Genomic DNA, 17,106 nt, shown 5'->3' with positions numbered 1-17,106 from the left:
ACAGTGAACTGAAGTATGCAGGATGTTATGTTGGAATGAGAAAATAGTAAATACAAAGTAATATCAACAATGAAACCATGCTACTACTTCCTGTCTTACCATCTAATATCTTCTTCCTGCTTCTCCATACAGGTGTACCCAGACGGTATTCGCCACATCCGAGCGGACAAGCGTGTGAATGAGTGGAAGACTCCAGGCAAGAAAACCATTGTCCGCTGCGCCGTGAACCAGCGACAGGTTGTTATCGCACTCACCGGGGGAGAGCTGGTCTACTTTGAGATGGACCCGGTAAGAAAGTAGCATTTCATATCTTCTGCTACTTAAATCTCATGTTTAGCAAGTCACAGATCTCACTGGAATCTCACAGGGATTTTAGGGTTGAGCTACTACAGCAGACCTCAAACAAAAGCTTCAAATTATTTTGTAGCGCAACAATTTTTGCAAAATGCCAGGTTGTTTAAATTTTTTGCAACATTTGCCTTTTTTTTTTTACACAAGTGAACTTGAATGTTATTGACATGATCATTGGCAACATTTAGTGACAGACGTGCAACACTCAATACTTGCGACTACAACCTCAGATATGACTGCACAATTGAAGTAAGGCCTCTGATAAGCTCTGCAAAAATACAACATTAAGATCTTCACCTAATTTGTCTTTACAGCAGAGAAAGTGACAAATTTAAATATGACAAACGAATATTGAAGACAAAATAAATCGATCTCTGGTACCATAATAAACACGGGAAAGAACTGAGATGACTGAAAATCAGAATCGCATCATAATCCTGTTTCTCTCTTTGTTACCTTCCTCTCTAGTCCGGCCAGCTGAATGAGTACACTGAGCGGAAGGAGATGTCTGCAGATGTGGTTTGCATGAGCCTGGCTAACGTTCCACCCGGTGAGCAGCGCTCGCGATTCCTGGCCGTGGGACTGGTTGACAACACTGTCCGAATCATCTCATTGGACCCTTCGGTATGAACAGACACACTAGTTTGTAAACTAAATAAGACCCACTGGCACATAAACCAATACCCCTGACACATTACAGTTGAATGTTCTGGGCCTGACCCAGTCTATTGTCAGTTGAGTGAAGTACAGTTGTAGTCGTACAATTGCCTCAGACTTAGTCAGCCAGTCTTGGGAGCTAGGTGGTGGTAAGCGGTAAATCATTTTTGTCCTGCATCCAAATCATTTAGCAACCAAATACATTTTATCATAAAATACCAGCATCTGGTTTGAATCCACATTTCTAACTGTTACGATAATTGACATGTATCAATAAATAATATAATAACAAATAGCAGTTCCCTGCGCTTGGTGCGACATGACATTTGACTACCTGCTCCTAAGGATGACCAGCGAAGCAACCTTTGCCCTTTTAAAATATGTATTGTAGATTCACTAGACAGTCTTGCTTCAGATACAGCCAAAATATATATAATCGCAAACCAGCGGTGTAAAATTAAAGGATTAATTGAATGAGGAAATATACTTATTTTCAGAATATATGATACAATCTTGCTGCAAAGTGACAAGGATTAAGTTGTAACTCGAGAGGCGCAGTTTAATATTTAAGTGAAAAAGTGGTGCACATGAATGTTGAATGGAAGTTCCTGCAGACAGCCTCAGTAAATACCACTTTTGTACTTAACCAGGTGCTGACAAGTGTATACACTTTGGTGACTGTTGTGTTTGTTGGCAACCTTGTGTATGTTGAAATAGTGTTAACGCTCTGAATCTTTATCCTGTGCAGGACTGCCTGCAGCCGTTGAGTATGCAGGCTCTGCCAGCCCAGCCAGAGAGTCTGTGTATTGTCGAGATGGGAGGGGTCGAGAAACAGGATGAACTTGGAGAAAAGGGAACCATCGGATTCCTCTACCTCAACATAGGGCTTCAGGTATTTGTTCTTATTCGCCAAACTGAGATGGTTGAAATAACTAAAAGCAGTGATTAAATGGTTGAAATGGCTAAATGCTTAAATAATTAGCTAGCTGTTCCTTTTAGCTGAAATTGTTCGCTAAAGGTAAAGGTAATGGCTAAGTGTCCGAAATAGCTAAAAGTAATGGATAAATGGTTGAAACTTTCAATTTATTCTGCCACTCTGAGTGGTTGTTATAGAGAACATGACCAAACTGTCCTTAACTTTGACCGTTAAGGGGAGACATCAGGTGAATAGGGTAAAATATTTAACCAATAAATATTACCATAACACTTCCCATGTTGATTACTTGCATTAAGGCAATCATTTTTTGTATTACAAGTTTTCTGAAATTGTATATTTAAATATGCATTCTTATTAAATATGCGCTACTTTGCATACATTTCCAGAACAGAAATCTGAACATTGGATAAGGTTCAAACTTCTTTTTTTATTTTGTTGACATATTAGAGTCAAAGGTTTTTACAGAGGGGATATTGGATATCTCTTTGTATCACTCCATAAAAAAATCTATTTTCACCTTGTTTTTAGGACTAAAATGTTCTATAAATCAGGCATATGAATGATATATGAACACACCCCTCTGTAAAAACCTTCAGAATATAGATATGAATGAAACTAGAAGGTTTTGTGTATGTAAGTGCTACTGAAGTGGAGATTTCTGGCTCAGAGTCTGAGAATAAAACTCATTCTGAGAAAAAGAACCTTTAAAGATACGGATTGTAAAATTCCATTTGGCAAGACACTACAGGTGAATAGGGTTAAAACAAATGAACTAATACAGGTTTTCTGAAATTTTCTGTTTAAATATGCAAATGAGACATTATCTAATGTTAACTTTTGGTGAATTAAGGAGAAATCAACAGATGCAAATAGACAAAGTAGTAAAATAAACACCTAAATGTGTATTTTGGATATATTATTTCCACTAGTAGACCAAAATCTCAGAATTGACCAGTGCATGAAAAACAGTGTTTGCTGGAAAAGTTTTGTAACAATATCCACTTTTATATCATTAATAGTTAATATCCCTTTTATTATGCTCAAATGAACATGACGGGTAGTGATGATGAAGGGGTATTTGAGTTCATATGGAAGGGCTGTGGGGATACGTCTGTCTAATTACATTTATCATTCAGGAGGGCTGATGTGACGATCTATTGGGTTGTAGATCATATCATCTATTAATCTGTGTGTGTGTTTGATTCCCTTTCTCAGAACGGCGTGTTGCTGAGGACTGTGCTGGACCCAGTGACGGGTGACCTGTCAGATACCAGGACACGCTACCTGGGGTCAAGACCTGTCAAACTCTTCAGAGTCAGGATGCAGGGACAGGAAGCTGTAAGTGACTCACACATTTACATACAATCAATACTCACAAAAAAAGATCCAACTTAATTAGAAAATGATACACCCGTTTGCTCTCATAGAAGTATGACATTAAAGCTGAAGTAGGCGAGATTGGAGCAAATATGATTTTAAAAAAAAAGTATTTTTATAAAACAATCACTTGCGAACTCCGACCAAATGGTCAAACTAGGGAGCGCTGATCAAATGTGAATCAGTATTATATTATCTGCTTCTTAAAACTGGGAGAACGCCGACCGCCATCTAAGCTACTGTATATAAAGGATGTACAGTATATATGCTGTACATGTAGCAGCGTTATCATGCAGAAACCTACGTCAGGTCACGTGGGAAAAAGGTTTTAGAAAGGCTTGGAAAAATATCATTTTTTACACTAAAACATACATACTTTGACCAAAATGTAAATATTCGTATTTGTATACATAAGGAACACCACAGAATGATATAAAAACCTCAAAAAACTAAAACATAATAATCCCGCCCTTTAAGATAGCGTGCCCTGCCTTGTGTTGTAGATGTGATGAGTTTATCATGTCTCTTCTCTGACTATCACTGGAGAAAGATTGAACCTCTCTGATCTCAGCACATAAGTTCCATGTTTACCATTGGTAACAAATATTGACCATCCTGATGCTATAAGTATTTATTTACTCTTTTGTTATTGTTTAAGTAGTTTAAAGTTGCCACCACTCCCATGGTGTCTTCCTCCGGTGCTCCTAACGGCATCTGCAAGATTTCCTCTGCAAGAGGAAAACGAGCAGTAAGAGCTGATCTGAGGTCCGCTGTCCAGCTGCCGTCTATGAGAGCCGGCTGTCAATCACTCGCGAACTTCGACCAAACGGTCAAATTATGCAGCGCTGATCAAATATGAATCAACATTATGTTACGTTAAAGCCTATTTCTCGCCTCAAATGATTTTGGAATCATCTTGTAGAGCACGGTGTAGCTGTAAAATGAGAAGGTTTTTGAAACGGCAGCCATGTTGAGATCTCTTGAAGGAATACCAAGCACCGCTCACATGGCCGGAGCACAGCCAATAGGAACGCTCTCTCTCTGAAATGACCAGTGATTGGTCAAAGTCTCCTGTCACAGGCTAGATTTTCTAAAGCCTGAAAACAGAGCCATGAGGAGGTGCAGAAGTCTAGTTTTCTCTCAGAACACTTGAATTACAATATGCTGAAAGGTTATTATGGAATTTTTGCCCAATGATGCCACAAAATTGTTGCCTACTGAAGCTTTAAAACTATTTTGGCTGCTGATCAGACTAAGGAAGAAACATGAAATTTAAATTCTTAAGGAATTTGTAGTTTTTGTCATTTTTAAAAGTCAAATAATCATGTGATGAATCAGAAATTGTGTCTTTTCTCACTGACAGGTGTTGGCAATGTCCAGTCGCTCCTGGCTTAGCTACTCATACCAGTCTCGCTTCCATCTGACCCCTCTGTCATACGAGACTCTGGAGTACGCCTCTGGCTTTGCCTCTGAGCAGTGCCCTGAAGGCATCGTGGCCATTTCCACCAACACACTGAGGTATGGATACAAACTGCAACATGTTTACTTAAAGCGTAGGCGGCCTTATTTGTCATGTTAATTAGAAATTTCTGAAATGTTTGGGAAGAAATTGCTAATAGTGAAGACAAAAGAAGCAGAACACAATTATTCCAGCTGTACAATGGTTGCACAGCAGTATTCAAATTTTGTAGGCATCTCTTTATTTGTGATCACAGTAGAAAAGCCATTTCAAGTGCGAACCCTCTAGCCTTTGCTCTGTATCACATCAAAGTAAATAAGAACAACTTCAGGTATATACTGATTGCACCACATTGCCTGATAATGTACTACACCTCCATCTAGTGTTGTAATGGTGATCTGACTGTCAACAGAAACCCTAGGCTGCCCTGTGAATTAATTGTCTGGTGGGACAGCTCAGTGGAGAAGCATAGGTCCAACTTCGAAGCGTGGCTGTACCCCTCAAGTTAAAAATGATATTTTCTCTTCTCATCTGTCTGGCAGAATCTTGGCTTTGGAGAAATTAGGAGCTGTCTTCAACCAGGTGGCCTTCCCTCTGCAGTACACTCCCAGGAAATTTGTAATCCACCCGGAGACCAACAACCTGATTCTGATAGAGACTGACCACAACGCCTACACTGAGGCAACCAAAGCCCAGAGAAAGCAACAAATGGCTGAGGTATGAAGTGCAATGATCCTACTAGTAAAACTAGACTCTGCTCCTGGTCCCTGACAATGTTACATTTATTACAGCATGGAGTTGGTTGGATATATTATTATTTTTCCCGGCTAAAGCTTAAAAAGAAATACTTGATCATTTGTAACAGGTACTTTGCTGTAGCCTTCTTGTGAAGAAGGTCCACTATAACCTATACCTGTACTGAACCAGCAAATGTTTGCCGGTTTTGCTTGATAAATAACTCGACTGATTATCAAAATAGTTGCCGATTCATTTTAGGTTGATCGACTAATTGTTTGGGCTCTAGTGTACATATCAGCAGGACACCAAAATGTAACACTGCATCCATACTGAGGTGGAATTAGGTGAAAAGTCAGCTATTTTATGTTGATAAAACCATTAAACACAGTTAATAACCTAATGGGTGGGACTCAGGCAGTGGGCTTTGGTTCCATATGTCCCACTAAATGTGTCAGTCACCTGGTAATGGGGGGGGGGGGAAGATGGCCCACGTTGGTCAAAATGCTGTGGTATCCCTTCAGCTGACCTGCTCTGTTCTTTGTTGCTGTTGCCCTCTGTAGGAGATGGTGGAGGCTGCTGGTGAAGATGAAAGGGAACTGGCTGCCGAGATGGCCGCTGCCTTCCTCAACGAGAATCTCCCAGAAGCCATTTTTGGCGCACCTAAAGCTGGAGCAGGACAATGGGCCTCGCTGGTGCGTCTCCTCAACCCCATACAGGGTACAACACTGGACCAGGTGCAGCTGGAGCAGAACGAAGCTGCATTTAGGTGAGCAGGTTCAATTTAATCTACATCAAGTACATCATTGCATTCAGATGAGGAATGGATGAACAGACAGATGGATAGCAAAAAGGGAAAAATATGGCTGTGCCATAGCGTAAACGACAACTATGCTCAGTACGGCAAGTGCAATAAAGCCTTCACGAGTGAAAAGCTAAGAGCAATTTATCAAGACGCTTGCTCAACAAGAAGCAATACTTTTCTTTCCATCTACTTTACTCACTATTAATCCCTCTTGGGGAAATTCAATTTTTTCACGCCATTCATTTTTTTCTTTACACACACATAGGCATGACATACACACACATGCACACACAAGACTTATAGACAGGCGTTATTTGTTGTGGAGAGATGTCAGAGTGATGGAGCTGCTGCATAGTTAGTCAGGCATACATTTGCAGGAAAGCAGTAGGGGTGGAGAAAAAATGGATTCAACTACGTATTGTGATTTATTTTTTTATTTTTATTTTTTTACGATTTCGATTTTTTAATGCCAGAATCTATATATTTGCTTAATTTGAGTCTATGCAGAGGTAGAAGGAAGTTGCCACTTTTATTGTTGTAGTCTGAGTATTATGTCATATCCGTTCCGTATCCGTCAAAAACCAAAACAGACCACAGTGAACCGAAACAAAAAAGCAGAAAAAGGCGGAGGATCCACGTGGATACGACTTGAATCCTTACATTTCATATCCAATGTGGTAAACACTACACATACAGTAACGTTTGGGAAACACTTTGGGTTTGTAAAAACGTGTATGTTGTAGTGTTGTGTAGTATGTAGTTTTGCTTACCCTGTAGCAGCCTCAGATGCAGAATGTTTAGTGGTGCTGATGCTCTGAGGAAATGTTTCTGTAGTTTAATTTCTGTGTAGGACATCGTTTATCAGTTGCTCTTAATTCTCCATCTCACACCTCCTGTCGTTCCCTCTTCCTGTGTTTGATGTTTTTCAGCGTTGCAGTGTGTCGTTTCCCCAACACAGGAGATGATTGGTATGTTCTGGTGGGAGTTGCCAGAGACATGATTCTCAACCCCAGATCAGTCAGCGGCGGCTTTATCTACACCTATCGGCTCATCAGTGGAGGGGAGAAACTGGAGTTTGTGCACAAAGTGAGTTTGACACTTGAACTGAACTTGAATGAAATGATAATTAAAGGTATAATATGCAAGAAGTCACTTAAAAAACAAAATATAGACTGATACAAAAATAATCCCTCTCAATCATCACTTCTGACCCACTAGAAGAGAGTGGTGATGTCTGTTTCTGCAGAGACTTTGCCCCCTCTGCCTGTATTTTCTCTTTTCTTCTTATTTTGCTTTACTCGGGACGCTTCTGGCCGTCTGCAAACAGAAATGAGAAAAATAACATTCATTGACTGCAAATGCGGGAAAAAAAGCAGCTGCTGTTCCTATCTTTACCTGTAGGTGTGCGACATCAGCAAGCTTACACATTGTGCCGGTCTAAACCCCTGCTACTATTATTATCTTATCTTGCTAATAGGTAGTGCAGGTTGGACTGGAACTACAGATCCAGAACCCGTAGATCTGCAGCTGGGAGATTTTGGCTAAGCCTGGTTTCAAAGTTAAATTGACAGTTTTGTGATTAAAGCAAAAAATGCATAGTGCAAGGTAGGCTGGTCGTGGTAGTCGGTGTTACATGGTGGTATGGCACACACCCATTACATTATGTATCTACCGCCCCCCACCATCGTTTTGTTTTGCTCAAATAAAACCCACTTAGTTAATTTGGCTTATCAGCAGCTTATCAATAGATAATCAGACGACGGACGCTACATACTGACCGTGAGTGCATCTGCTCCGTCAGTTCAGAGTAGTAGGTTTCATATTTCACACACACTGGACGAGAGAGAGTTGACAGACCGAGAGATGGCAGAGGATTTGGTGTCGAAGCGAAAAGCAAACGCACCTAATTGGATATATTTCTGATTTAAACCCAATGCTGTAAGCGAACCTTAACGTTAATGAGACACATATTGACTACACATATTGACCGTCGTCTTTTCTTGTAAATTGTCTGGTGTAATCGGTAACACCCGTGTTGTCACAAGTTTAGTAACCGGTCAGAATTTTTCCTCACCGTCACATCCCTAGTGCAAGGGAGTGAAATTGAAATGCAGCTAATGTGACTGACATCGCACTGATGTCAGTCACCTGTATATACATTTTACTTTGGGGGAAGTGGGATCTTATCACATGACCATGTAGTTCGGGGCAGAGGGTGCTAATTGTCTGGCGAAACTGTGCTCTATTATGGAAATTCGAGTTAACAGGTCACCGTTGGAGATAGATGCTAAGATGAGGGTTGGACGAGAGAGAGAGAGAGAGAGAGAAGGGTCGTCTAAGTGCAACAGGAAGGAAATCCTCGGGTATAGTTTTAAACACAGATGTTTTCTCTGGGCAATTCCCCAGAAAGTCAAGCAGGGTGGAGGCCATCGGGGTGAATCAGCCCACATGAGTTTGTTACCTGATGTGGATTAACAAGGGAAGTGAGTCATGAGTTAGCCACTTCTTTTACCGTAAGAGGAATTTCCCAACCACTTAACCAGATCAGATATTTTAGATGAGTCTATCTGGTCTGAACACTCTGATGCACACAGGCATGCATATACATACCCAGATAGAAAGCGGATTATTCATACCCAAGTTGACTTACTGGGGTAAACAATATGATTACACATTTATGACTACTGACCAATATCTGACCACAAACACTGTCATGGACACACACGTTCATTTATTTTTGTGTGCATTCTACAATCACTAGTCACTGGTGACTTGTAGAGAGTCTGGTTCTGAATAACAATACAATAATTAGAATATGCATTTAACAAACAGTTTGGAAGTGGAATGAAGGCACTGGTGTGGAGTATGATAATGCAGTGTAATTGTCCCTTTTGGTAAAAAAAAAAAAAAAAAAGCCCTAATTTAACTGATGTTTTACTCAATTGTCATTTATTTCAATTCAGGTTCTCTATTTGTTATTGTTGTTACTACTTGTGTTAAATAGATACGTTTAAGAGATTGATAGTTAAATAATAAAAAAAAGTAGGGCTATCAAAGTTAACACGATAACGCAAATCCGTTTTAATGCTACTCATTTCTTTAACGCATTAAAGCAATTCAATGTTTCGGAGGTTGTAGCGGGCTCAGTTTTAAAGCTAGAGGATACTGGCATCATATGAAATTAGAAAACCTAAAGAATTCCAACCATATCATATTAGCTTGGCGCTCCAAACTTGCTCTAAATTTTGGCGAGGAAAAACTGGCATGGCGATTTTCAAAGTGGTTGTTTTGTGTTAATTGATTTCCATTAATAAATATATACATACATTTGCATAAAGAAAACATATTTGTCCACCCCCGTGTTGATAAGAATATTAAATACTTGACAAATCTTCCTTTAAGGTAAATTTTGAACAGATAAAAAAATGTGATTAATCGCGATTAACTATAGACACTCATGTGATTAACCGTGATTAAGTATTTTAATCGATTTACAGCCCTAAAAAAAGAAGGAATAAAAAGAAGTTTGGCGGCTAAATTGAATTCCTGAGGGAGCAAAATGATCCCAGTGTCAAACTGCCACTGAGGTGCCTTTTTTGTAAGAGGGCAATAAAAGAGGCAACCTAAAATGATCCCTGCGTCTCAAATGGAGTCAAGTTAACATATCTGAGATAGAACAGTTTCTGCATCAGGAATACAATGATAGCAGTTTCAGCTGAACAAAGGATAGCCGTTCCACCCATTTGTAAAAAAGTATATTTGAAAGACCTCAAACTGCAGCCTTAAGGGTAGAGCAGTCTTTTAAAACCTCTTCGAGGACGACTCTAAACATTTGCATGGACCAAACAAAGTCCTCTTCAGTTGAATCTGAGCTAATGTGATGTAACGCAGCTTTCCATAAAACCTCTAATCTGGAGTGAGTGAATTTCAAGGGTTCAGCTACACAGTCATCAAACTGAACTACCATACTTTTTTACAGACATACCATCTTTTCTGGCTTAAAGGTACAATATGCAAGAATTTCCTAAAAACAATGTGTAGACTACCTTGTGATTGACAGGTAGCTACCACGACATTGTCTGGTCTGGGGGATGTCCGTGTTTTCGTCTTAGAACTTTTTAACCCTTTCACAGTGTCTTTTCAGTTCATGAAAGTTACTTATAACCTTTTTGGTTGCCTAAAAATGTCTTATTCAGCGTTCGGTTGTACTTAGCTCCACCCTCTCGTGCCACTTCTGGTTGCAAAAGACCAAAATGGTGGCGGCCAAATACCAAGATGGCGAAAGCCAAAATGCCGAACTCAAGACTTCAAAACGTCAGCACGCCCCTAATTTGGAGAAACAGACAGGAATACCAGCATGGGAGCAAAGCAACGTACTGCTGTGGACCGGGGCATAAGCAAAATGTATTTTAGCCACCTGAAAATCAATATCAGTTTTTAAGTGTACTCTATATTTTCACCACTTTACCTTGCCGTCAGGCAGCCCTTTCCGACAGGGAACTGAAACCACCATGCCCTCCTAATGGGCCACCAGACTCCTTTGAGAAAAAAACAATTATTTAACTTTGCAGAACAGAGACGTTTCTGGTCTAGTGCTGCCTCGATCGGTTAGTTTGTTTGTATTATTGTGTGATTTTGGTGAATCTGAGCTAATCCTTTAAAACACCACTGTAAGTAATACACTGACTATGCATAGGTACCTCACACAACCCCACTTCAAAAAATCTGAACTATCCTTTTAAATCATGATGTTCAATCTTTTATATTTGTCTCAAAATTCACTGTTTAGTGAGACATTGGACCCGTCTTCAAAAAGATGGTCTTCTGCTTCTTAAGAAATATGAGCCATTTCTGTTTAAACGAACCTGCTGCATCTCAACCTAAATGCCTAAAATAATCTGATTAGCTGCATGTTAATAATTCATTGTGTGTTGATTGGCAGACCCCGGTAGAGGACGTGCCTTTGGCCATTGCTCCGTTCCAGGGACGAGTCCTGGTGGGAGTTGGGAAACTGCTCAGAATCTATGACCTGGGCAAAAAGAAGCTGCTTCGCAAGTGTGAAAACAAGGTAAGCCAAGGACCCACACACACACACACACACACACACACACACACACACACACACACACACAGACAAACAAATATATGCACCTAATGTAGCTCTTTGTGTTCTGTGACCTGTTGATGTGAATATGTTAGACAGTCCAATTGCAGGTTTGTACAGCGCGACATATATGTTGCACGTGCTACGAAAAAAAAATGATCTGTGAGATGAATGACTTTCCCACACTAGCAGTGTAGAGTAACTTGTTTTCACATTCCACAACTTGTTTGTCAAACGCAAGGAAACACAAGTTTTAAATTATAGGTACATTAAAAACGAATAAATATCATATCTAATTTGGATTATTATATATTTTACAGAAATTATAGTGATTAGATTATTAAATTTGTGGGCAACAAAAATACTATTGGTCCACTGATCTCAATTTAGACTGTGAAAGCCGCTTGGATGATACTGTGTATGATCCGTTTCTGAATGGCTAACACACTGCTCTTAGATGCTTTTTGATTTTCTTGTAATGCCACTACTGACGCTCCGGAAACTCAGATGTTAATTTTAATTTTATTTAACAGGACCACAATTTCACTACTGCTGAAGTTCCTCTTCTTCTTACAGAGTTATTTTGTTGGTGGCATCTCTCCCAATTCTTTGGGATGTGCACACGGCACAACACATGCCCATATATAGTGTTTAGGGGGCGCTACCTGTAGGGGATAATGTACTGCGAGCCGGTCATTGTTGTGAGATGAACCCTGACAGGGCGATGCAAAAAAATTACCCGCTAGCTGTACATTATCCCGCTTATTACGCGGCTACTTATATAAGAAATCAATAATTTGACACAAAAACGGTCCAACATCAGACCTGCGCCCATAGCAACGGTCTGTTATACAAACCAACGGTCTGTTATAAAGAAATAACAGGCCATAGAACGCCGTGATTGACCAATCCGAATCAAGTATTCAACTAAGCCGTGTAATAAATGCTAATAATAAACAACTGGTTACATGCCTCCAATTCATGATCAAGTGGGATTCATCATCATGGGTAAGAGCAGATTTGGATGGTTAAGAACATTTTGTGCATTTGGAGTTGACTTATGTTGCTGCTTGTGTAAAAAGCAAAGCTGCTCAAAGTCAGTATGGTCAAATAATGTTTCTCAATCGTCAATCTACCTGTATTAACCAAATGTCTCCTAATGGCTTAATGTGATAAAAGAAACTCAAGTACAGGTAAATCCAGTATATAGGATAAATAAGCCATTGGTACATTGTCTCTGTTTAACCTCAATTCATTTGCCAATACATTTCAATAGAGATGAACATGGAACACTGGCTTTTCCGTCCTGCAAAGGCAAATTCAAAGTTATTTTTATCTGACCGTACACGGCACTGGTTTAAATGAGGTGAATTATTTAATTCAATAAAGAGTTTCCTGCTCTTCCTTTTTAGATTGGATATAATTCTGTCAATTTAAAATTAATCACAGCAAAGGCACACAGTCTTAAGTCTTAAGTCTCTTAAGGACAGAAATGATAAGATTATAGCCCCTTTTCGACCGCAGGAATTTCCCCCCCCGGAACTAGGAACCTTTTGTGTGTGTTGCGTTTCGACCGCAGGGACCAGGGTCTAAATGAAGTTCTGGGGACATTTTACGATGTATGATAATATTGCATGTCCTGTGCCTTGTCTGATAGTCTGTGGATGTATAACCTGATAAGATATATCTAATATGTTACTACAGCCAATAAAGAAAGTACAGTTATACCAACAGGATACAGTAGAGCACAGAAGCCGTTTCCATGCTGTGAGGCAGACAAGCGCTCGCTTCTGCCTGTCTATTCACATGAGGAGCGCAGTGAGACCTCGTGGATCCAAGCGGGGCGTCAGTTGAGTAGGCGGTCCGTAATGTGGCAGATCTCAATGCGTCTTGGGTATATTCACACCTGTCTGTCCACTTGTGATCGGATCAACCAAGACGCATGTTAATGCCAGGTCTGAACAGGGCCTGTGTTTATCCCTGTGACCACCATTAGCCCTGGTCATGCAGTTTTTTCATACGTCAGCGGACTAATTTGCCTAATCTGCCTAGGTCTTTAGACCACTATGGAAACGCACACAACATCGGGCTGAAGGATCCTTTTTGTTTGCAGAGGCTTTGTGTTTTGGAATTAATAGTTACGTCATTGACAGTTGTCTAAATGTAAACTAGAACTAGTGGCGCTGAAGAGCAATGTTTTGGCGAGTTCTTGTCATTTGTATCTTCTTTCGTGTGTATACACAATTCTGTGTGGTAATGTGATAAAAAAGAAGACTACTATAGCCTATTGAAAGAAAACAGGCTTTGCAAATATTTTATGAGGTAGGAAATGCATTTGCCATGTTTGTGCGGTCTTAAGGATACACACAGAACAGTTTTTGTTTTCAGTGAAAACTGTGCACGGCGTGGTTGGTGTACGGCATTCTGTCTACCCAACTGTTCTATCGTAGACAAGATACGACAGATCGTTGGGCGCTGTATGTATGCCAGCTGAGGATTGTACTGTTTTTCTTATCTGTTTGGTTCCTAGTTTATTGTCTGTGTCCTTCCAAAAATACAAAGTCTGTAACTGAATCTGTTTTAATGAATAGCCAACAATGAACAGTGCTGCACACTGCAGAGATTTTCCTTCACAGTATACACATGAGGAAGTGTAAATGTCATCCTGCATGGCTGGAAATTGAACTTTATAGCAATTGGCGTTCGCCAAACATCACCAACCCTTATCGTGCACGTTCTAAAGAGTTTGACCTATCGAGTATGGGTGAGTCGGCCCTGAAGAGCCACATAAAGTCACTGCGTTGATTGCACCTGTTCTCGGCACACACAAATACCATTGTAAAAATAAACACATTAAAGTAAGGTGGAGAAAAATAAAACAAAAACTCCTCAGTTAGCTAATGCAACAAGTTGGGCTGGTTAACAACACCTAGATAGCTAACGAACAAGGAAGACAAACTGACAAATAAACAGATTTAAACAAGCATGAGTGCACCAGCGCAAGCTTGGGGGATGACGTGTGACTTGCAGCTTCTACTACAGTCATATGTCATATTCTCATTTTAGCAACAACCTGTTTTTTGTTTTTTTAGCTTTGACCACTAAATTAAGTTATTTGTCAAAAAATGTGACAAACAGTGTGGCTAATCAACTTAGACAGTAAATGACTCAAATAAATATGAAATATCATAAAAATGCCAAAATACACACGTTACTGGGGGCAGATATCAACAGCTGAATGCCAAAACGGTAACCTTCTGAATAGCCACAACTTCCTCTGGGACATGCAGGCTCCAGTCTATGAATAGGCAACATCAAGTGTAAGCTTAGAATTTCATCTTTTATGAGTTTATCCAAAATGTAGATTTCTATTTTGGCTTTCAATCGCAAATTAATCACACTTTTTTTTATCTGTTCAAAATGTAGCTTAAAGGGATTTATGTCAAGTATTTAATACTCTTATCAACATGGGAGTGGGGAAATATGCTTGCTTTTTTCAAATGTATTTATATTTATTATTGGAAATCAATTACCAACACAAAACAATGACACATATTGTCCAGAAACCCTCACAGGTACTGCATTTAGCATAAAAAATATGCTCAAATCATAACATGGCAAACTCAAGCCCAACAGGCAACAACAGCTGTCAGTGTGCTGACTTGACTATAACTTGCACAAAACTGCATGTGATTATCATAGAGTGGGCATGTCTGAAGGAGAGACTCGTGGGTACCCATAGAACCCATTTTCACTCACATATCTTGAGGTCAGAGGTCAAGGGACCCCTTTGAAAATGGCTATGCCAGTTTTCCCTCGGCAAATTTTAGCATACATTTGGAGCGTTATTTAGCTTCCTTCGCAACAAGCTAGTATGACATGGTTGGTGCTTTTGAGTGTGCGTTATTGACTGTCCTCTATTGCTCCCCTGTTTAGCACGTTCCCAACCTGGTGACTGGCATCCATACCATCGGACAGCGTGTGATCGTGACCGATGTCCAGGAGAGCCTGTTCTGGGTTCGTTACAGACGCAACGAGAACCAGCTCATCATCTTCGCCGATGACACATATCCCCGCTGGGTGACCACGGCCTGTCTGCTCGACTACGACACCATGGCCTCTGCTGACAAGTTTGGCAACATCACCATTGTAAGTTTGGGGATGGGGAGTATTGGCTGTGTGTGAATATCTGGAATACACTATATAGTATATAATGCGTCAGATTAGGCACAATTGCTTCTTTGTAGCATTGGACTCAAAAACATTAGCAGTGATTGCAACACAAAAAAAAAACTTCTGGAGCCCAGTGGGACTGACGAGCTAACGAAATACATGTCTTCATTTTCTATTTAATTTTCTCAGGTGCGTCTTCCCCCCAACACCAGCGATGATGTGGACGAAGACCCCACAGGGAACAAAGCTTTATGGGACAGAGGCCTCCTTAACGGAGCATCACAGAAGGTAAAACCATTATTCTCCAAACTATCTGCCTTGTAAGGCTTCTGTTACATGTATCTACTTTTTTTCCCCTATTTGTTTGTCTGTCATCTTTAAAAAAACAAACAAAATAAAAATAATTTCTAGTTTATATTGTAGGTACCGGTAGATACCCTGAATGAAATGCAAAGTAAGATTTGTTTTCTGTATTTCACTGGTCATGTCAGCAGATGATGTGGTTCAGGGTTCAGGCCAGTGCTGAGGGTTAGTGTCTGAAATAGAAAAATTACCATCAAAATTATACGTTGGTAAGAATACATTGATGACAAAGCATACAGATTACAAACAAGCACAATTCTTCACCTACTCATGCTAGAGAGGCCAATAAAGCACGAGACTAAGCCATGAGTGTCTTTACTGCATAGCCGCACTTTTATGCGTGCATTTTTAGAGTCTGACCAGTCGATTCCTCAGCATTTATGTGTAAGACAGGAATGTAGAGAGAGCAAAAGGGAGTTCTAATGTTAAAACGGTCGCTTCAGGCTTTGAGTTGTGGTTCAGGAAGAGACACTGTAGGTGTTTTTAAAAGTAAAGGAGGCTTCCTTGATAGGGCGGGTCCTTCCAAGTCAAGTCTTACAGATGCTTGGCAAGACTCCTTCCTAGCATGTGGAGAGCACACATTAACACTCTAGCTAGTGTGCCAGTGTGCAGAAGAAATGGACGTGGTATTTATAAAAAAAAAGAAAATATTTTTTTTTGCTTTATTTAGAACAATTCAGTACATTACAATTTCTAGTAGGAATATTGATTTTGCATTCCTCAAAACAATATAAGCAGATTAAAAACATGTAGGCCTATTAAAAAATATATATAAAATCAACAAGGATTTGGACAGCTACCAGACCCCAGTGGAAAAACCCAATTTTACTTTGCCGACTGTAAAACAGACTTCATTCAAACTCGACAGAAACAAATAAAACTCATCATACCCGTCTTGGATAGCACTTTCCACTGTTCGAACAATCACCAACTCTGATTTGGTTGAAATAAACCCATAATTCACCATGTTAGATCTGAAAAGAAACGGCCGTTGTGCTCAGAGCTCCTCAAACCCGTCTTGATTAGCCTAGTCTTTCCACTTCCAACAATAACCAACTCTGGTTTGGTTGAAATAAAGCCTTAATTCACAGTTAGATGTGAAAATATTCCGACTTTCCCTGCCGTTGCTCCAATACCTAACCAAT

The 17,106-nt window shown here is 40.0% G+C and overlaps 1 protein-coding gene across 1 annotated transcript in view; it reads left to right on the top strand.

The window, feature by feature from the left end:
- The window catches only part of sf3b3 (splicing factor 3b, subunit 3), a 36,552-nt gene that overhangs the window by 11,793 nt on the left and 7,653 nt on the right, over positions 1–17,106 (top strand). The window contains exons 14-24 of the mRNA XM_074631971.1: positions 133–288; positions 820–975; positions 1,757–1,900; positions 3,161–3,283; positions 4,686–4,840; positions 5,324–5,498; positions 6,080–6,285; positions 7,251–7,407; positions 11,264–11,389; positions 15,362–15,574; positions 15,788–15,886. Of these exons, the coding sequence (XP_074488072.1) occupies positions 133–288; positions 820–975; positions 1,757–1,900; positions 3,161–3,283; positions 4,686–4,840; positions 5,324–5,498; positions 6,080–6,285; positions 7,251–7,407; positions 11,264–11,389; positions 15,362–15,574; positions 15,788–15,886 (1,710 nt within the window). The remainder of the gene's footprint in view (positions 1–132; positions 289–819; positions 976–1,756; positions 1,901–3,160; positions 3,284–4,685; positions 4,841–5,323; positions 5,499–6,079; positions 6,286–7,250; positions 7,408–11,263; positions 11,390–15,361; positions 15,575–15,787; positions 15,887–17,106) is intronic.

The sequence above is a fragment of the Sebastes fasciatus genome, chromosome 4 (genome assembly GCF_043250625.1).
Source record: "Sebastes fasciatus isolate fSebFas1 chromosome 4, fSebFas1.pri, whole genome shotgun sequence".
Classification (NCBI taxonomy): domain Eukaryota; kingdom Metazoa; phylum Chordata; class Actinopteri; order Perciformes; family Sebastidae; genus Sebastes; species Sebastes fasciatus.
This window is presented reverse-complemented; position numbering and strand designations above follow the sequence as displayed.